General features: G+C 40.4%; 1 protein-coding gene across 1 annotated transcript in view; it reads left to right on the forward strand.

The window, feature by feature from the left end:
• The window catches only part of RASAL1 (RAS protein activator like 1), a 48,241-nt gene extending 25,885 nt beyond the window's left edge, over positions 1-22,356 (forward strand). The window contains exons 3-21 of the mRNA XM_075276562.1: positions 922-1,035; positions 1,159-1,220; positions 1,900-2,029; positions 6,264-6,345; positions 7,947-8,093; positions 8,299-8,390; positions 10,306-10,423; positions 10,517-10,667; positions 11,167-11,231; positions 12,134-12,246; positions 13,339-13,531; positions 14,169-14,306; positions 14,668-14,812; positions 15,509-15,681; positions 19,024-19,164; positions 19,769-19,904; positions 21,596-21,716; positions 21,966-22,045; positions 22,140-22,356. Of these exons, the coding sequence (XP_075132663.1) occupies positions 922-1,035; positions 1,159-1,220; positions 1,900-2,029; positions 6,264-6,345; positions 7,947-8,093; positions 8,299-8,390; positions 10,306-10,423; positions 10,517-10,667; positions 11,167-11,231; positions 12,134-12,246; positions 13,339-13,531; positions 14,169-14,306; positions 14,668-14,812; positions 15,509-15,681; positions 19,024-19,164; positions 19,769-19,904; positions 21,596-21,716; positions 21,966-22,045; positions 22,140-22,261 (2,323 nt within the window). The 3' untranslated portion in view covers positions 22,262-22,356. The remainder of the gene's footprint in view (positions 1-921; positions 1,036-1,158; positions 1,221-1,899; positions 2,030-6,263; positions 6,346-7,946; positions 8,094-8,298; positions 8,391-10,305; positions 10,424-10,516; positions 10,668-11,166; positions 11,232-12,133; positions 12,247-13,338; positions 13,532-14,168; positions 14,307-14,667; positions 14,813-15,508; positions 15,682-19,023; positions 19,165-19,768; positions 19,905-21,595; positions 21,717-21,965; positions 22,046-22,139) is intronic.
• Positions 22,357-22,698: the final 342 nt, after the last annotated feature.

A 22,698-nucleotide genomic window follows, 5' to 3' on the forward strand; every position in this document is an offset into this window, starting at 1 on the left:
CACACTACGTAACGCCGGGCGTGTATGAGAGCCGTACACGCCGGCATTACGGCAGACTGCCGAACACTTCCCATTCACTTCAATGGGAGCGCTCGTAACAGCGGCGTTTACGAGCGCTCCCATTGAAGTGAATGGGAAGTGTTCGGCAGTCTGCCGTAATGCCGGCGTGTACGGCTCTCATACACGCCCGGCGTTACGTAGTGTGAATGCACCCTAAATTTGGTATCCCCAGCATCGTAACGAAACACAGAATACAGGGGACATGTCATTTTGGTTGCACAGTGAACGCCGTAAAACCAAAGCCCGTAAAAGTCTCAGAAATGCATTTTTTCTTCAAATCCACCCCATTCTGAATTTTTTCCCTGCTTCCCAGTACATTATATAGAATAAATAATGGTGGCATCATGAAGAAAAATTTGTCCCAGGAAAAATTAAGACCTCATATGACTCTGGGAGCAGAGAAATAAAAAAAGTTCTGGGGTTTAGAAGGAGGGGAGTCAAAAACGAAAGACGAAAATCAAAAAATGCCATCGGCGGCAAAGGGTTAACTTCAAATACCTCTGTCCCAAAGTCACTATGTAAAGTTTCTCACAACACCGTATAGCAGCTCAAATACAGATTAACTTCAACACAAAAGTCTCACGTACTCTCTGAATTACAGAAACAACAAGATACAAAGTTACATTTCATATCCCATACCTTATACACACTACGAAAACCTTACCCACGCCTGTATATACCCACTGTTGCAATCACCGCAGACGAAGTCGCGGGTACCAGCTAGTTGTATTATAATTGCCCTCCTTCATTCACATCTTTATTTCCAAATTATAGCAAGTGGAACAATTTCTATACAATATATTTGTAACTCAGAAATGTACTTTTGCACGTTTCACCATGCTTTATTTTCCTTGCATACAGGACAGCCACAGTATGGAAGGACCTGAACCCTTTTTGGGGTGAAGAGTTCACTCTGCATCTCCCTCTTGGATTCCATACACTCTCTTTCTATGTGATGGATGAAGACACAATTGGGTGAGCTTCATTTTATCCATATTGAATATGTGTGTAAAGGCAAATTTATAAGCAACTGTCCATGTCTTCAGCTGTCTGATATTGCTGCTGTGTTATCAACCCAAACTTTGTCCGGTTTTACAGACATGATGATGTAATTGGCAAGATATCCCTCAGCAAAGAATACATTGCCTCACAACCAAAAGGTAAGCAAATTGTTTTGGTGCCCATAAATTTGTGGAAGTTTTAAGATGTAAAGTGTCATCACTGTATGAGCTCATGGGATTCAGAACTAAGATACACATGCTCAAAAAACCACAAAAAAACCCTCCAGTGAAACTATTCTCCTCTATGAACGTAATATCTTGGCAACCTGGTCTACTTAGCGATGCTTCTCCATGTTTCACTGCAGCATAAATGGAGAAAGCCAAAATAAAATATAGAACTATTGTTAGTACAGGATTTCTGAAATTCATAGTCCTCTGAAAGCCTTTGCTGCTACAACACTAAACAGGACCAGAGAACTGAGCAACTATGACTTAATAGCCATATCCATATATGACATAATTTATGTAGCAGAACTTCAGAGACTCTCATTGGTCCTTTGCCTCCCACTGAATGTAGCAACTTCAAGAGAATGTGCATATGTTTCTAGAGTCCCATACTATTTTAGTGATTTCTGAACTTTTGTACCTTTTATGGTTATGAATTTTATCTACTGCAAGGTGAAAAAACTCCTCTGCAGTGCATTTGTTTAATATTTCCCCTTCCTTTTGTATCCACTTCCTACTTTGGTGTAAAAACTGCATGAAAAACTGTAACAAAAACATAAAGTTCAAAAAATTTGTGTGTGATACTGCCATAAAGATTTCCCACTGTTTTTAGGTATAGACAGTTGGATTAACCTGAGCCGTGTGAACCCAGATGAAGAAGTCCAGGGGGAGATTTACCTTGAATTGCACATAATGCAAGACCAGCACAAGAGCAACCTACACTGCCATGTCCTGGAAGCCCGGTAGATGAAGTATTATTATAATGTACAACCAAAAACATACACTTGTTAGAGCAAAGTGCCAAAATACAAGCCATGATGTCACACATATTGTGCAGGTTTTTCCCTATGAAATATATGTTGGTTAAAGAAGACTTTTCACCACATCCACCAATTCATTGCATCGTTCAAAAGACTGTGCTCCATTAGTGTAGTTAGAATTTTTTTTTTCTCATGCCTCCCACCATTCCTGAGCAACCGCTGCTGTTAGTTTCAGCACACAATATGCTAATTAGAAAAAATCCAACTGCGCCAGAATCCGTGGAGTAGCACCTATTGAAGGATGCCTAGAGTTGGATTTGTTGGAGGTGGTGAAAGGTCTTTAATTGTAGTGTAAATCTCCCCCAGCTGCTATATAAATACACACTATGCTTGGAGTAATTTTCACTTCCACTCCCCAGTACAGCAGTATACAGACCCATGCAGTGTAGGAGTACCCATATACCTTCAATAATGTCAGCCAAATACTTATTTCCCCCAGAGCTATTCCTTCTGACTACTCCATACACCTGTATGCATGTGTTCTCAGTCTGTGGAGATAAATAAAACAAGGTCCGACACCTCTGGTAGCAGTATATTTCCCTTGAAAACAGAAGGTCAAGGATGTTGAATTTGTGTCCCAATCCCATACATTTGAGCTAGTGGCTGTTCTTGCTTTTATATGTGTATGGGCACCTTTAACACATTCACTATATTAGAATTTCATTAGAATTTAGGCCCTACTTAAGGCTAATTCTGGAAGAACACATGCTGGGCAGTTCATCAAAGAGATGGGTTACTAATAAATGAAGACTGATTCTGAAAGGAAGAAGTATAAGTGAAAGCATTATGCTAACACTGAATGGTAGCTACCCTGCAGTAATCTTTAAAGATCATCTACAGATAAGACTACCAGTGGGTGGTTACAATGTATCATTGATGCCCTACCTGAAAATCAGTGAACCTGAATATCAAACACAGAGGATTTGTTTGAATTTCACCACACCCTAACCTTATAGGTATTGAGCGAAGGCTGTTTATCTTTACTTAAGAACTTGGTGGGAACTCTGTTCAGGACCCTTAGCCAGAGCATTTTTAGAATACCCATAAAGCATAAATTCTTGTTTCTAAAGGTAGCTGCGGTATTAAGAATGCTACTCAAGATGGTGGATTCCATGTGCACGGACCCCAGTTATAAACACTTGGCAAATTGCCCAGCAAATTGTTACTTGAGACTAGAACATTTTCCTTCTTTGTACATACAGTACATTAGAGTGCCCCAATTGCATAGTCTCAGTTCCCATGACCTAGTTAGCCACTTGTACAGTACACTAGTATAAAATAGTTGCCTTTTTAACCACCAGTTTATGAAGGGGGTGGAAGGTATAATTGATATATCTTTATGCTCTTATTTGTATGCATTATATTATATGATAGAATTGTATCTGAGTATATGGTCCTATTTTTACACAAGTACAGTACCTTTTAACACTAACTGGTTATTGAGCTCTGTTATATGTGAGTGTAAAGCACCAATGTTTCTAGTGAACACATCAGATTCTGTGTTTTGGAAATGCATATCTGATTGCTTGTGTCATTTTCCCTGATATGTTGTGACTTGCCTAAAGGCCCCAAACGGTATAGCGCATGTATCCGGGGTAGGCTACAGCTACACTGAGGCTTTTTGTAGTGCTTTTTCTGAAGTTCTTTTTTCAGTCTATTTAGTAATGGGTGTCCCTAAGCTTGCCTACGGAGGTGGCTCTCTGCCAGCACCTATAGCAAACTCTCAGTTCTCTGTCCAGCACTGCTTCCAGCATTGGTAACCATATGCGTACAATTCCGATACCATGTAAAAACAAAATAAGGAATTGGGTGCCTAAACAGGTTCATACAGAGATACAATAAAGGTCTCATCAAATTCTATGTCGGCCATATTACAACTCCATAGAAAACAGAACTGTGATATAGCCAGTCTTAAAGGGATCCTACCATATAAACGTTTTTTTTTTTTTTTCCTGAGTAACACGTCGGAATAGCCTTAAGAGGGGCTATATTTCTCTTACTTTTTGTTGTATTCTCCGCACCGCCATTTGCCTGAAATCCTGGATTTTGTCGGTATGCAAATGAGTTCTTTCGCAGCACTGGGAGCGTCCCCAATGCTGCGAGAGAACTCTCTCCAGCACCGCCTCCATCTTCGTCAGCAACGTCTTCTTCACCCTCTTCTTCCGCCGCAGATTTCAGACTTCTAGGCCTCGAGCAGAGCAGACTGCGCATGCCCACAGGCCACGAGAAAATGGCCATTTTCTATCACTAAAGGAAACCAGTCATCCATTATAACATCCCTAAATTGCCAATGTAGTGTTCTACTGGGTGATACAAGCTTTCTAAAGGTCTAATTCTATGAAATGGGCCTTAGAGCAAAAGGGGGAAAATAAATGAATAAAATGGGGATCTGTACTAGTCAATAGTCAAGGTCCCAGGGGTAGTCATAATGTAATCCTAGAATTATAAGTCAGCCTCAGCAGCATGTGGCACATACAGAGAGCAGCGAGTTGTACTGCACTTAATCCTTGTAGGTTACATCCTTTTTATATGACTATTTCACATTCTAGTACATCTGGTACAGGGTATTGCTTTGGTCTACTCAGAATTGCCATGTTATATTGGTACTTACTTGTGAGTAATGATAACTATCATCTGTCCAAGAGCTGTCTTCCCCATAAAGTCGCACGCTCGGTTTGGCCAAGTAATGCATTTGTCCTAAACTGGAAAGGGGAGAAAGTTGCTGCCAGAGAAAATGAGTATTAAGCCAAAAGGACTGAGCATTTGAAATCTAACTAACCAATCCTTATCGCCCCTCGGGGAAGGAGTCAGGAGCTCCATAAACAAATTAAAGGGTCGACCTGTTCCTATGAAACAGTGAGGATGGTTGATACGCATCTTATGTGCTTGTCCTGCTTAACTTAGACCCAGCTAGCTTTGGCTCTTATGATTCATTCTTGATAAAGACATTTAACTTTAAAATGAAAAAAGTCTCTTCTGTATAACAGTAAATCCCTAAAAGTCAGCATCCAAAATACCAAAGATTCCTGACAAATGTCAGTTCTGTGACGGCAACCTTTCTATGCATCATTGTGGGGGTCGTTGAACTGATACAGCAGTAGGCTATTTCGTACCCCCCTCCCAGGTAATGCTTGTCATAGAGCGCCCTACAATTCTGAACTTTATAGTCTCGGATATCTTCATAAAGGTTCCCTTGATCGTTTTTAACAAATGTATGTGCCTGAGAATTCTGACCCTAGATCTAGACATTTAATGACAATCTGCCAGCTTTGCGCTTGAAGCTGAAAAGATTGTAGTTTCCTAGCAACAGGTTTATGCGCATAGCAACACGGGAATCATTTGAAGTGTAAGGATAGCTGGATTCTAAAAGAAGATGGGAATTGAGTATAGAGCTATTCACATGCAAAAATGGGTATAGGATGAAAGTGAAGTATGACATTGCTGTTTAAAGCAACATGTGAAACAGTAGAAGAATGACTCTGTTCAGGCAAGTGGGGGTTAACCAAAGAGATCCTTAGGCAGCATAGTTATTACTACGTACAGTATATATAGTTTCCTGAATAGTGCGTAGTATACACCATGAGCTCTACATTGAATTATAAGGTTGGGTTCACTCTGCTGCTTTTAGCTTCACAAGACAGCACCCTTATAAATAGATTTATATTAGTAGGTGAATACATTTACATGTGAGCATGCAACCTGCTTTTTATCTCTTTGGCCCAAATTGACAACCCCCCCCCCCAAACAAACATGTTTCTTGTGGTGTTTTTGAATTCCATGTTCCTGAGAGTATTCCACTAAGATGTCTCGGATGTCCCATGAGCAGGTGCCTGCCACACATGTTTCTGCAGAGGATATGTAAACCATAGATCTTTGAATTTTCAAGCAGAACCGGCCATATCTTAGAGCCCATGTTGTACACTGGTACCTCCATTATAGTGACAGTCACAGATGTCCCCATAACAGTGAAGTTTGCATATATTTTCCATAATACTGCAAAACGCCAATAAAAATGCCAAAAAATCTGCTGTATAACAAGACCTTATCCTGAGACGCATGATTGTTTTTTACTGTTTTAGTAGTGATGTATAGTTTTCATGTGTACTGTAAAGACTTGTATGAATATATTTGTAATATGTGTTTTGACTTATTACAGAGATCTAGCACCACGAGACATCTCTGGGACTTCAGATCCATTTGTGCGAATATTTTGCAACAATCAGACATTGGAGACGTCAGTGAGTGCGCTGTTCCCTTTAGCCAAGTGCATGTGGCTTCTGAACATCTATGTCTTATTTCCTCCAGAGCTATTGCATTCTTACTGTAAAACAAACACAGTCTCTAAATCCTTGTGCCTTGCCTCTGGGTTTTCGAGTTTGTTTTGTAAATCAAATTTTATTGAGCATTTAAACTTGGTAGCAATGTTTCCTAAATAGTGGACAGGGATGTCATTGAAGTGAAGACATGATTCCTAAGCGCTGACTCATTTACCGTAGAAATTCTGTGCAAACAATTTTGCCTTTCTGTTCCTATTACATAGTGTAACAATGTACAATTACAATTTGTCTCTAAAGTGCAGTCATTTAAAGGGATAATCCAGTTTCTTCATAACAAATGTTATTCTTTGTATAATAAAAGCTGACTCCATTTTCAATATACATTCAATCTTCATACCTCCCTTTTACTTTTATTACCACATCAGGTCGTAGCATGAGGTCTCCTTTGCTGTATTCATAATGCCATTCCAACGCTGTCATCCAATTAAAAAAGAAACTTATATTCAGTATGCTTTTGGAGTCAAGGTGCAGAGATCTAACACCAGAGGTTAAACATTCCTCTGATTGCATTCTCTTGCCTATTAGAGACTGTGAAGAAAAATGAGTAGGTTTGTCAATCAGAGTAGAGGAGCTGGGATAGGGACAGCAAGACCCCTGGCTTCTGGTGCTAAAGAAACTTGTTAGTATGGTAAATAAATGTGTTGTGTTTTTTTTTAAATGGATTTCACCTTTGGGATGGCTTTATAAAGACCGCATAGGAGACATCATAAGGTGACCTGTGGGATAGTAATTTCAGTTTGTTGCTATGAAATTGACCGGTTCACAGTCCAGAATGCACCTTTTACTAAAGGAAAATTCCAGCCCCAAATACAGCTTTTTTTATATGATGACTTATCCACAGGATAGGTTATCAATCTGTGATCAGTGGTGTTCTGAAACTCAAAACCCACAGAGATCAGCTGTTCTGTCAGCCTCTAAGTGTCGAAAGGTGGTACGGTGGACAGGGGACATGTGCAGGCTGCTCCTAGTCAAGTAATAGGAGCGTTGCTGCAAGTCCCTGGAACCACTGCTATGTAGTGGACTGGACTGCTGCGCCGCTGCAATTACCTGAATAGGAGCACACATCACATGCTTCCCATCCACTGTACCAGCTTTCAAGCACTTAAAGGATGACAGAACAGATGGTTTGTGTGGGTTTTGGTTGTCGGACCACCATAGATCATATACTAATGACCTATCCTGTAGAAAAGTCATCAGTATGAAAACTCCACTTGGAGCCAGAAGACCCTTTTAACTAGTGAAACTGAATCACTTTTACAGAATATGAGAATATACACTTTGTGGATGTGCATTATCCAACTGTGAACTGGCTCTTGTATACCATTCACCACAGAACATAGACAAAAACAGCACATTAGAAATGATGGTGGAAATTGTATAGATGTTTTGTCAACCCTAACTAAAATGTTTCCTAGTATACAATATGTATTTGTACTCCTTTTTCCTTGGCCCCTTGTAGATACTGTACGCTTGTGCTATACTACCTAATAGCTTGTTTTCAGGTGATTAAAAGAACACGTTTTCCACGCTGGAATGAAGTATTAGAATTTAATTTGCGGGGAGTAGAGGAACTAGATCCTGGAGAGCAAGTGATCAGTATTGAAGTCTGGGACTGGGATATGGTTGGCAAGAATGACTTCCTTGGCCGTGTAAGTTTATCATGCAGTCAATACATAGCCTGCTTCCTATTCATTTCCTTACTCTTTGTTCCTATGTTTCTATCCCTTTTTCTACTGTATAATTTATGTCCACCTTGCATAAGCTTCCTGTCTCAATGAACTTTTCTGTATTCTCTCACTCCTTGCATGTTTGAACAATGTCTTCCATCACTCACCTTGTTAACCCCCCCTTCAGGTGTGCTTTCCCTTGGAGCCCTTGCACAGAAACCCTGCGGTGACTGGCTGGTTTCGCCTCCTGCCTTTTGGAAACCCAGAGGAGGAGAATGGGTAGAATGATGCTTGTTGTGTTACGTCATAACGTGATATTGCTCTTAAAAAGAGGAGTGGGATAGCTCCTTTAAAGTGTACCTGTTACCATGATATTCAATTACTGTCTTTAAGATATTACACCAGTCTCAGATTATACAGACTGTTCAGGTTATACAGTGACCCAATTTATGGATTTATCTTGATAAGATTTGGTGCAGGAGCCATAGGATAAAGGCAATGGATATTATCAATAGTAGAGTAACAGACAGAGATTGAACCCTCTCTGTCTACATCTGTTCCTATTGACTGTAGTGTAAAAAGAAACACGACTGACACTTTCTTCCGTCATGTATTCCATTGATGGGAATGCAGACAGACTACAGATGGTGGGGGCTCCATCTGGATCTACCATTTACTGTCCATTGCTCTTATTCTGTGACAGATGTTGGCAATGGGCATTAAGTAACGGTAATGTGAACCTATCCCAACTTATATGCTTAAAAGAGTCACTGGTAAATTTCAACCGGGAACATAAGATGTAACAAAAAAAACCAACCCCCCCCCCACAAACAGTAGCTATGGTTTTCTGGAGCTGAAGGACATGGTGACAGGAGCACTTAAAGGGCACATGTCACAATGAAAATAGTTTTATTCTGCAGGCAGGCAGGAGTAGCTGATTGCTCTATAGTTTTGTGGGAAAATATTCAGTATAACCTGTCATTCATTCATCTGTCCTTTCTAAGCTTAGGAGTAATTGAGTCCATTGGGAGGTCCTACCAGCGACTAACAGCTATCTCTGTATGCACAGTTACAGAGGAGAAGCTGTCAGTCGCTGCATTGCACATTGGACTCAATTACGCCTTCTAAGTTTAGAAAGAAAAGAGAAATAAATGGATACATGACATGTTAGATTCAATCTCTTCCCACAGAACTATAGAGTAATCTGCTTAACTCCTGCTCTTTAATGTGCCTGCAAATTGGCCTGGATTTCCAAGGTGACAGGTTCCCTTTAAAATCATTTTAATATACATTTTTTTTCGTACATCAGATTATCCAAATATCCATATTTTAACAGTTATCATTGGAACATGATGTCAGACAGACAGTGTTGTCCAAGCATAGCAAGAAACACAACTGCTTTCTTCCACAAACAGTGGCACGCCTGTGTACAGGTTGTGTTTGGAATTTCGGCTCCGCTCCAGTGAAGTGAATGGGATTCATTTGTAATATTTTGCACACATCCTGGTGTGGGAAAACTGACCCGTTCCTGTTTAGAATGCAGGAGGGTAAACTACAGCAACACCAAAATACGTTACTGTAGAGTTAGAACCTGCTGAAGCTGATGTCTGTTTTTGACAGCGGATTTCGCGTCCAAAACCTCCCCTTATAATGGTGGTCTATGGAGACCGCCGGGCTTCTGTTCTCCGCTAGCGGCGAGCTGCTGCTAGCGGAGAAAAGAAAGGACATGTCCTTTCTTCAGGCGGAAGCCGCGCTGTCTCAGTCGCGCGGCTTCCGCCCCCCGCAGCTCCCTCCTATGTCGGCTCATTCATTTGAGCCGACAGCAGAGGGTTAAGCCGCGACAGCGATGGTCGCGGCGGGCGGGTTTTGACAAGAGAGAGACGCGGCTCGCCGCGTCTCTCTCTGTGTCAAAACCCGCGCGGGCAGTTCACGTGTGAACTAGCCCTAAACTGGTCAAAGAGGTTATTCAGTATGGTGTTTCAACCCCAAATATCTACAACCACCTGTCGATGACAACGTGCATACAACATGTTCTAGTTCAGCTACATATTTTACCTTGTATACATAATGTTTCTAGTCTAAGCTTTTAGTGTAATTGTCAGCAATATGGCTTTGTGTAAATGGGGTTATACTTGAGGATAGTAAATGTGTGCATATGTATGGCTGATAACACCTTGTCTGTTCTGCCTTTCAGAGGTAAGCTTGGGTCCTTACGTGTCAAAGTTAACCTGTCCGAGGAGCGCATTTTACCCTCTGTTTTTTACCAGAGTCTTATCCAGCTCCTTGTGGAGTCCATTCAGTCTTCTGACCAGGTGTTTAATAATTTATCGTGGACTTATCTTCTGTAGGTTAACAGGGGACATGTGAACATTTTAATTAAATTCTTTTTTCCTGCTTTAACACAGGAAGACTCCAGTGTTCTGGATCTTCTAGAGGAGATGTGCTCAGCTGAGAGCCGGCAAGAAGTGGCTCTAAAGCTGGTGAAAATGTTTCTAGGCCAGGGGCTGGCAGTAACCTTCCTTGACAAACTGAATATGCGAGAGGTGAATCGAACTGGTGAGGTCACCTTGTCAGATTCTCCCTTTACGTTAATCTACTCTCCAGTCATCACACATATCACTTCATAGCTTTAAAACCTACCTGACAAGTATGAAGCCAGAAGGGCTTCTGGGACCATAAAAGGGTTGTCTAGTGTAGAAAATCCATTTTGATATACACTTTTCAGGATCTTCCTCTCCTCGGCAGAGTGGAGAGCGATTGTAGAAGGAACATCTCCCATTTAGTTTTATAGAACAAACCCATTGATGTGATTTGGCACTGTGTAATGCTTAATTTTCCCTGTAGGGGCCCTGCAGAGATGGGGAGGGACCCATCAGGGGGGACTTTTTTATCAAGAGGTCCTTCTGACAAATAAAGGATAGTCCAAAGTAGATATCTTCAGACCTTAACAAAAATTTTAAACCTCCTAAGCATGTCCACTGTCTGTCTTACATGAGATCAAAAAAGGATGTCAAGCTTATTTTATGCTTAACTCTCCTTTCTTTGTGATTCGTAGGTGACCCAAATACGCTTTTCCGTTCAAACTCGCTTGCTTCAAAGTCAATGGAGCAATATATGAAGGTAATGTGATACCATGCTTATTATCCTGGACCTTTCACATGGAGTCACATGTCCGGTTTTGTTTTTTTTCCCTCCCACTTTTCTCTACCTTTCTCGCTCCCTGTTCTGTGACCCGTTTCTCTCATAATATATTATTGACCTACCTGCATTTCTCATAGCAAGGCTAGGAATTACTCTGATATATCTTTGGCATGCCAGAGCTTTTCTTTGCCATTGGTCTAATACATGCGTAGATAGTCTGTAAAGTTCAGATGAAAAATAATTTCACCACCTAAAAATGCTTGCTTGTAGAAACAGCCCTATGCAAGATATTTAGCACAGTCTGATCAATTTTCTATGAAAATCTTTTCTAGCAAGTGATATATAATCTTCTTTCCTTGTCATGAATGAAGGGAATATTACAGTTTAGTACTGATAAACTACAAGTGTGATTCAGTGAGGTATGTGACCTATGGAGCTGCTCTGAAACTGTTCACACTGCTATAAGTGTAACCTACATCATTAACAGCCATCAATGGCTGAATGTATGGGGGTGCTTTTTATTTCTATGATCTGCCCTCAAAACAGTACTGGGGTAGTAGTAAACATGGCCTTACTCATTAGTCTAATGTCTGGGGTAAGTAATGGTGATCTCGGTCTATGCAATTAGAGTGCATTACAATCCCCAGCTAGCCTTCCCAATCTATTATTTAGCAATACAATATATACAATTCATCCTAACTAGTGAAGATGTATGGCTGCCTTAGAGCATCAATAAGTAGATTTATTTACAAAGAGTAAATGCAGATAACTCCATAATACTATAAGCATAAATCTGCATACTTCTCGGACCTTTGGAACAAAAAATTATATATTCTTTCCATTTCGTATATGTGATCCACAGTCTACCATGTCTTTGCTAGATAGTGGGAATGCCATTCCTTCATGAAGTGCTACGGCCTATTATTTCTAGAATCTTTGAGGAAAAGAAGTATGTTGAGCTTGATCCTTGCAAGATTGATCAGAGCCGCAGTAGGTAAGAGGCTTTATTATTTTGTGCATTATGTTAGAAGTTCATGTAAGACTTTTGACTTCATAAGCAATAGTGACTGTATTTACCTTATACATTGAAATAGTAATGTAGGAATACATGAGACGCCTGTCTATTGTTACTCATACACATTAGATGTATCTTGGCTGGAACCCCCGTTCGCATGCGCCAACTCACTCTTTCAACAGACTCAACCAGCTAATGTGTATGAGGTCTCCTACACCAATAAGGAGCATTAAGATGGATTTTAGCTATTCAAAACACATGCACCAGTTGTCCATTAATGCATGTGTACAGGGAGTTGGTTAAGGTAGCTCAGTCATACACTTGCTCAGCCAACAGCTAAGTGCTGTGTTTGCCAACTTTAGAGCTATGCTATTCTAGTGAATATAGTGGCAGCACACAATATGAATAATCGCTGCTGTAACTTGGCTTCTAAAGTTTTTGCTGTGACATTTTCAGTTCAGTTATTTTTCATTTGCCTGCAGTGACAATGCTAACCTGTCTGTGGGTCCATTATGATAATTTATTAGCTTTGCTACAAAGTGCTTGATGTCCCATTTTCTCCTACATGCCAGGCTATCCTATTGTGGAGCTGGTTTCTACAAGGTGCAGCACATAGCAGTGAAGCACCTTCCAACTTGCTCCCGTGTCGTCATTCTCCCATGTCCTATATTGGACGACCCTGCTAGTTTGTTTGTTTTTTTGTTTGTTTTTTTTCTCCCAGGTAGTATATAATGTTGGGACATATTACAACCCTGACTTAATTATACTATTGCTTCTTAGATTGGAATACTGTCGGTATGATTGGTGCCAGTATATCACTACAAGTCGCAGTGTTGTCCCCCAAAAGCAACATTTCCACTATCTCATCCTTTGAACTTCCAGTGATCAGACACTTAAGTTTCAGGATATTTCTTTAGGCTTCATATTTGTGAAATAAATTATTACTCATAGACACTTGAAGGATCAAAATTATGGCACACACTTGAAGACTCAGCCTACAAGATGCAGAAAACTACTAAAATGTCTACTGGACCATGTTTACAATGAAAATGTATTTCTGCTTCTTTTCAGACGTATATCTTTTAAGGGCTCCGTTTCAGAGCAGCAGATACGTGAGAGCAGTGTAGAGTCTCTGAGGGGTTACCTGAGTGACATAATTGATGCTATCCTGGGCTCAGGTGACCAGTGCCCACCAGGTATGCGTCTTTGTTTCAAGCAGCTCCATAAGCGGGTTGAGGAGCGCTTTCCGGGGCCTTCCAACCAGGTGAGAATGACTATTAATTTGCTATTCCATAAGTGTATAATCAGTCAGGTTGGAATAAGGGAGAATCCGTTATATTCAACCTAGTCTGATTTATATGTGTTTTGTGTTCAATATCACCGGATTAGGTCACTGGATTATCCTTAGTAACATGTAACCAAATAAGGTTCCATTCATATCATGTCCTTTACATCAGTTTAGCATATCCATTTAATGGATGCAAAAAGCTGAAGCAATTGAATAGACATCCATTTACATAGACAACAATGTAAATACATCTGCAAACCGGATGTAAATAATGTGATCTGAATGTAGCCCAAGGGAACATTTTTATAGGATAAAAGTATAACATTTTAAAGAGATTTTATTCTATGTAGGTAGAAAGACCTGTTGTGTGGAATGTCCTTAGATTAGGTTCACGTAGGATCTATTTTAATATTGTTTTTGATGCTATTCATTATACATGGGGGGGGAGGCTAAAGAATGTACTTAAAGCTGTAAATTCTCTTTCTCATTCCGGAGAGGGAAAATAACTCTTAAATGTCTTATGATTAAAGAATCACCAACGCATGGTTATAGTGTAGTGGGTGGTAGGACAGTGTATTGGATTAAGGTGATAATATTCTCTGCTTAAAACCAGGATGTGAAGTATGCGGCCATCAGTGGTTTCCTCTTCTTGCGTTTTTTTGCACCTGCTATCCTCACTCCTAAGTTGTTCCACTTACGGGAGCATCACGCAGATCCACGCACTGCACGCACTTTACTCCTTCTCGCTAAGGTATTCCTTACAAAAAGCGCCAAAAGCAAAGTCTTTTCTGACTTGTGTGTTTCTATGTACTGCATGCAATGTGCGTTATTGTCACTAATATCATTTATGCCGATTTATGCATACTAGTGTGTGTTATTCTTCTGCCAAAGAGCTAAGGATTCCGGTGATAACATGCATGTATAAATATATTGATGATATAAGTATTGCATTTAAGCAATGTTTATATTGACGCAACGCACATCCATCTTGACTGCATGCATCAGTATATCCTTCATTGTTTGTTTGATTTTTAATTGATGGAAGACTCTGGCATGATGTGAACAGATTAAGATCTTGTCTTGGTAATGTCTACTATTACATGTACTTTTAGGCAGTACAGAGTATTGGAAATCTAGGCCAGCAGCTTGGCCATGGCAAAGAACAGTGGATGTCTCCTTTACATCCTATTATTCAGCAGAGCGTTGGACGTTTGCGGGACTACCTGGACAAACTTATAGACATGGAAAGTGATATTGGTATGATACACTAAGGTTATTTGTCGTTTGTGTAGATCGTAGTCTGATTGACAACTTGGATTCCACTCTTGTTTGTTTGCGTTTCCTCTACTACAAAGACCTACTCCATAAGGAATCTTAGATTGTTTGTTCTATATCATACAGTATAAGTAAAATAGGTAAATCCCTTCCCATTTAACTTTACCCTTTACCACAAACGATAGGAAATAAGCAATTCTATTGGAGCTCTTTAAATAATACTGTATATAATTGAAATACATAAAGAAAAAAAATTCTTGATAGTCAGAATTTAAAGCACATTCTCTCCCGTAACAATCTAATTAAAAAAAAAAAAAAAAACTACAGGCCTATAGCACTCTTTGAATTTTACCTGAATGGACATCGGCAGCCACAGACTGTTTTATGACCGCTTATATCTGCCAATAATTCATTTTGTGGTCCCTCCTTGTGCTATTTTCTGCCTGGTGTGCAATGTGGCTGCAAAGAGACTGTAAAAGGTTTGCTATAAAGCCTGTGTTTCTCATACCAAGTTAATTTGCAGAATTGAGTATATTTTCAGACAGGAAAACCCTTATGTATACACCATTACCAGTTCCTGTTCTCATACTAAAGATATTACATATTGTATATGTGATACCTTTTTACCTATGTTGATACTTACCATGTCAAAATTGTTCTCCTTTATATTTCATGCAGAGTGTGGGCATACGTCTCGCACACTTTTTCACCCATCAGTCACTATTAAGGAAGGATTCCTACACAAGCGTAAAGCTGAAGCTGTGAATTTGGTTACTCGTTTTACTTTCAAGAAAAGATACTTTTGGCTGAGCAGCCAGACTTTCTCATACTCCAAATCCCCAGACTGGCAGGTAAAAGCATTTAGGTACTTCATGTGTTACAATGGGATTTGTGCTAGTCTTCACAAGGTACTAAGTGATGCCCTTAAATATTCCTGTAGATAATAGACCAAATAGCTGGGAATAGATTTAATTCCTTGTGTTATCTCTAAAAGATTTCAATAACTTGATGTACGCTATGGGCCCATGGTATAAGGGGGCCTGTGCCATGTGCCCAAGCACAGCAACCATTCCAATTTTAACTGTCTACATCATCAGGATGCAAATAGAGTTGAAAATATTGGTGAAACAGGAAGCCATGAATCCATTGTTACAGCATTCAGACTGTATTGCAGGTGCAAGCAGCTGACAATGGAGACTGGAGAGGATCTGCATCAGGGGAATGGGGTTAAGTGAGACATTATATCTCTATAGCTGATGGGGGTGTGTGTGGTCTGAGTGGGGCATTTTACTGTGGAGGTGAGCACAGCATTATACTGTTGGGGTCTAAGGAGGCATTACTTTGAGTGGGGGCATTGTACAGTGGGGCAGATGGCCCTGAAGAGGCATTATAATGTGTGGGATTTAAACTGTCGGGGGAACTACACTTTGTAGGAGCACTTAAAAACAGAAAGGAACAGAGACAGAGTGACCCATAGTGTAGATAATTAGATATCAAAATTGGGGAAAGAAGTATTGCTGATTCTCACCTTGATACATTGCGAGATCAGTCACAACTCCTAGATAGGCATGGGCATGGGGACCAGTGTTGGCAAAAAGTCCCTTCATGATGTGGGATACAGCTGCTACGTTCCTGACACCTCTTGGATGCAGAAAGAAATATTCGAAGGATCAATACACAGACAGGAATGTCGATGTATTCAAAGGAATTGCACTTCCACCAAGACGGTATAGTAAATGTGGACTTATTAATAAAATGTACTGCACTACGTGTTTTGGGCAATAGGAACGCCCTTCATCAGGTGCATAAATTCTCCACCGTCTGGTCGGATGTACTTAGGAGCACTTAGGGTGGTGTTATAATGTATGGGGAGTCACTAAGGGGACATCATACCATCATACTGTTTACGCCACTAAGGGGGTTTGTATTGTGTGGGGAGAGTAAGAAGAGCATTATACTGTATGGGGCCACTAAGGAAACGTCATCACTATGTGTTTCACAAGTGAGGGCAGCATTTCAGTATGGTGCACATAGGAACTTTGTGGGATTGGTCAGGGTTAATTGGGGGCATGGTTGTAGACTCAAGGTTTGTCCCTCTTTCTCTCCTCAAAGTTGGGAGGCATACTTCTTCTGCATTTGCATTAGTCAGCATTAAAGGTAATTTTGGGGGCCCTGTGGGGGATGGAGGACTGTACAGTCAGAAGCCTGCTACTGGTGTCCAGTCTTTCCTTCTTGAGCCCCTGGTCTTAGTGCATGAATCTAATTTAAAGATTTGTTGCAAGATTCTTTTATCTACAAACTTTAGTGCCATCTTTTGGAAGGTACTTACAGAGAGCAAGTTGACCTTTTCTGCCAAGGACTTATTTGCATATTCTTATAATAGAATTCTTAACAGGTCATGCATGGTCTAATAAGTCCCTGTAAACCGCAAGGTGACATCTCCTTAAGGAGACATAGTATCTCTTCTGACTACGTACAGTGGGAGGGAAGACCCTGGCTGTGACTGCTTAGTCATCCTTGCATTATACTGATTATCCCTGTGCTGTGACACCAATCTGATTTTTATCCATTGGCTGTGACTTTACTATGGAATCCGTATTCTGTGACATTATTGTGTATTATATGTGTTTGCTGTTACCTTAGGTTATCTCGGGCTAACTAGCATCAGCAGCTATATAACCTACTTCATTTTGCACATGGCAAACGTTTTGCAAGGTTATACCAATGTAACTATCTCAGTATCCATGCTACTGCCCCTTTGTTGCTGTTCCTTTCGCATTTCATTACTTTGTTCTTCACTATGTTTATTATCCATCGGCTGTGATGTCACTCTAATCCACCTATTCTGTAAAATCACTGAAATCACTGTGCATTATATTTCTTTGCTGTGACATCATTCTTGTGCAATGACATCAATGTGTGCATTTCAGGATTGTAAGTGTATAAGGTACAGTGGTTGACATTGCACCTGGAAACTGGTATAGGAGGTATCCCAAAGTTTCAATAGCTGCAAGAGAATACTAGGGCTAGAATGCAGGGACCTAGGCACACCTTTCCAGTAGTTGAATGATTCCGCCAATAACCATTACACAAATAACTTGAGTCACATATGGTGTAAACAGGGGTTGGCCACAGCTTTATTTTCTTAATCATGTTAACCAACAACTTCATAACTGTTTCCATGACCCAGCGTCCATCTTCAAATCTTGGTCTTTATCCATAATGCCAAAAGCAGGGAGTCTGTAGGCATGTGATGCTCGATGTCTTCCTGATTAGGGCATGGAAAAAGCCGACATGGAGGAGGCAATGTATCTCCTACATCTTACTCCGACCAACTCCACCAGCCAGCGTCAGCGCCCTCTCCACACCATCTTGCTGCCCAGCAAGAAATATATACAAACCTATTAGGTTTAAATGGACTCCATCAGACAGCAATAGGTCACGGTTGTCCCCTACTAAATTGGTGTGATGGTTAGAAACCCCACCCAGTGACCGCACATGCCTAGACACCCAGACAGAACCCAGCGAGCCCTTTCCAAAGCGGCCAAATCGCAGGCACTGCGCCACACCCTCCAAGCTACCACCTCAGACCAAACCAATACAACTTTGCTAAAATAAAAAAAAAACTCAGAAAAAAGTGAAAAATCCTGTTTAATGATTGATAGAAGGAGGCTCCCCCCATGTAACCTTGACTTTTATACTTCAACTCCGCCTTACTCTGATGATTGTAACAAGGTGGAGTTTATCCCACTTTGCTCCATTTTCAAATAAAAACAACTATCCACCACCTTAAAACGGCTCTGCAGTCCTAGCCTTTTTCTCTGTGCTTCAAAGGCAACTTTGAAGTACTAGTTAAGGGACCCTATTTTGGGCCTTCAATTGTAAAAGAGTATTTCATGCTGATGACTTCTCTATTGTATATGATCTATCGGGGGGTCTAGCACCTGGACCTGCACAGATCAGCTGTTCTGGAGTAGTTATTCCCATCTCTGCAGCAATTTGCTGAGATGGGAGTAACCCCTTTAAAGTTATCCCTGGTGCTTCAAATACTTAGGAAAATAATGGCACTTGCAGAGCGTGATTTGTATGGAGCTCATTGATGCTGGTAACTATTCTGATCATGTTCATTACATTTAAATACTATTAGCCTTCCAGTACAATTCTAAATTCTGTATTTTTATTTCCTTTCTAAGGTCCGTTCCTCTATACCAGTACATCGTATCTGTGCTGTAGAACGGGTGGATGAAAATGCATTTCAACAGCCCAACATGATGCAGATCATCACCCAGGATAGTGAAGCACAGGGTGGCCATATCATGTACATACAATGCAAGGTGAGAATTTGGGCTATAGTTTCTAGTTCATGTAAATTATCAAAAAAAAAACCCATAAGGTTGCAATTTTTTAGGGGGAGGGAAAGGAGAACTTCTTAGTGCTAGTTCACACGGGGCCAAAGGGGTGGATTTTGACAGCGGAATCCACATCATAATCCGCCCCTTTACAATGGTGGTCTATGGAGACCACTAGCGTTCTTTTTTTCCGCTATCGACAACTGCCGATAGCGGGGAAAAAAAAGAAGCGAGCTGCCCTTTCTTCAAGCAGATTCCGCGGCTCGCTGAGCCGCGGCTTCCGCCTGGCAGCCTCAACCTCCAGTGTCGGCCCATTCTTTTGAGCCGAGTCAAAATATGGTCAAAATCCGCCCCCCATGTGAACGAGCCCTAAGTTTTACTCACAAGGGAATGATCATTTGGATTTCCTTTCATGTTTTATAATCTGAATTTCTATACAAAAAGTTAATAAAACTGAGTGACCAAAAATCAATACATTAATTGAATAACTTTGTGCACAATTCAATATCACATAGATTACATTTGTGTGAACTGAGGAAATGCCATGTCACAACTGAAATATACTGAATATTTTATTCTACCCAAACAGAATGTAAATGAGCTGAATCAATGGCTGTCTGCCCTACGCAAAGTCAGTCTGTGTAACCAGCGCTTGTTGCCAACCTATCACCCAGGAGCCTATCGCAATTCACACTGGACATGCTGCCTGCAAAATCAACGTACAGGTAATGAGCAGTATATACCATGCAAAAAGGTATGGTGAACAAATAGCTGGTCTTACAGGGTATATGTACCACAATCTGAGTACAAATTTTCCAGAATTGCTGAAGGGTCTTGGCTACATGGCATAGCTCTATGCAGAAGACTACCTTTAAGTCCCATCAGCAGGCACAGCATGAGTTTAATTTGGCTTGAAGCAGCTTTTATCAATTTTTGCAGATTAAATGTTTTATAGCAGCTCTGCAAGTGAGAATCAGACATTGCCTATAAGGGCAGCTGCTCACAACTCCCATTTCAGACTTGGTTACTCAAGTAGGTGGTATGGTTGTGGTGATATCCCTGCATTTTATGTGCCTTCTAGAGGCTCATCCTAAACACTACCCCTTACAGGGTGTCTCTCGGTGAGACGTTTAGACGATCAAAATTAAATCTTCTTTTACAGACTCTATTGCAGACACTCATATGTAAAATGGGTTCTAGAACGGATGATCTGTGTCCTAGGTGTCAGATTCCTCAGACAGTTCTCATTCATTTGACATGGAACCGCACTCAATGGATCCTGAATTTTTATTTTTTGTTTTCTGCTTTCTCAGCAAGCGCAGAAAACGGACACAAAATAATGCACAGTAACTGATGGCTATCGGTTACAGTCCATTGCCTATAGACTTCAATGTAAAAAAAAAAAACATTTGCCATCCGTCAAGAATCCCTTTTTTTTTTTCAAACAGATACAAGTCCTGCATGTAGGATTTTTTTTGTCCACTGGAAAAAAAATTACTTCTAGTAGATTGGGTGTAAACTGACACAAGATAAAATCCCATTGAAATGAATGGAAATTTTAACAGATTACTGACGGTTCATCTAGTGTCTGTCGCTAAAATCATGTAACAGACAGAGATGAGCGAATACTATTCGAAACGGCAGTTTCGAATAGCATGCTCCCATAGGAATGAATGGGAGCGGCCGGCGCTGAGGGGGTTAAGCGGACGGACGCAGGTTGCATCCATTCATTCCTATGGGAGCGTGCTATTTGAAACTGCCGTTTCGAATAGTATTCGCTCATCTCTAGTAACAGACAATAAATATAGAATAAACCCACACTTTTTCTAAATATTTGCTGCCATTTTTTCCATTTCTTAGTAACAGACAATAGCTATGGACACTGCTGACGGTAACCAGTGGTGGTGTAAACGTCCTCTTAGAGTGGACCTACACTTAAGACCTAGAAAAGTTTGCATATTTAAAGAGAGGGGCAGCCAATAAATGAACAACTTTTGTGCCTGTGGTTGGATATCCCAGAAACTGGCATCTTTGATACCGGAGAGGCAGTGTATCATGGGTTTCTAAACTTTAGTACAGCATCCTGGAGCTTAGGTGATGGGTGGCTCGTTTGCTTGCACTCTGTATACTGATGTGACGCATACTTTATATTTAGTTGTGCTGCCTTCCCTATTGCGAGCATACTGTGTACTTATGAGCATACATGACCCACTTAGCGTATACTGCTGTACTGAAGGGGTATGGGAGAATGTTGCAGTTATTTTTCTTGTATTTTCTTTTTTGTGTGTTAAATGTAAAACTTTTTTTTTTTTTAAATAAAATATTTGGAAAAACAAGTAAATAAACAGTTTAACATACTTGGGCACAAGGCAAGCTTGTGCTTTACAGTCTGACTGTACTTGGTTCTGCTTTCCAGTTCGTGGGTGCAGTCGTACACATTTGGCTGTAACTCTGGGGGACTGGAGTGATCCTTTGGATCCTGACGCAGAGGCTCAGGTTCTATATCGACACCTTCTGTCTGTAAAGGAGATACTCAGGTTTGCAAATACAGCCTCTCTTTTCTCTTCTGTTATAATTACTGTATACATTGAGCTTGCTTTCATGTCTGTGATTGTTCATGCATGGCTTAATGTATTTTTTTCCCCCTCTTTTGTCTTTTATTGTATATTATTGCTATTTAAAAATGGACAATATGTTTCCATGCAGGGGACTTTCCATGGTATCTGGGAAACTGTTTGATCAGTTCATTTTCTTTTTTTTCTTTTTTTTTTTTTTTTTATTAATAGGAATAAGTATCTGGAAGGAGCAGAATGTGCAGCAGTAGGAAAACCAGAGTCTGTAAGCCACACCGACAAAGTGTTTGAAGGTTCAGTATCATCTCTATGATTTTTCGTGTTTACATCAGGGTAGTATCATATGCGGAATATTCCATTGTCCCCTTTGTCATTTGTCTTACTCAGGTTCCACAGCATCCTCCTCAGCCAGGCGGTTACTTTCTGTGATTGAGGATTTACAAAAAGTGCACCAGACCTTTGAGAGGAGAGAGCGAGAGGAGACCCCTAATCACAGTCAATGCACCTAGAACACAGTCCATAACCTGTATCTGCATTCAAGCCCTTTATATTGCTCTTCACACTTGGCCAAGTTTACCACAGATTTTTGTACGTTTTTTTTTTTTTTTTTTGTATTTTTTTTTCAGGTTCCTGATTCCAAAAATAAAATAAAAAAAATAAACCGTGTAGATAATTTGCTGTGTTTTATTTGCATCCTTTCTCAGGGGGACCACAAAGTCAGAACTAATTTGCTTCCTTAGCGTAAATGGAAGTGTATTTGTCAGCAGTTTCAAACTCTGTCCCTGTAGGCCTGAGTTGGGCATGTTTTAAATACCATCATTTATCACTGAGTGACCTGCATTTTGCCTCCTACTAGTTGTACATTGCATGTGTTGGTGCCAACAGTTCTGTCTTTTGGGTTCTGTCTTTAATCATGACTCACATTTGTATTCTATGTCAATCAAGT

Source organism: Leptodactylus fuscus, chromosome 1, assembly GCF_031893055.1.
Source record: "Leptodactylus fuscus isolate aLepFus1 chromosome 1, aLepFus1.hap2, whole genome shotgun sequence".
Lineage (NCBI taxonomy): Eukaryota > Metazoa > Chordata > Amphibia > Anura > Leptodactylidae > Leptodactylus > Leptodactylus fuscus.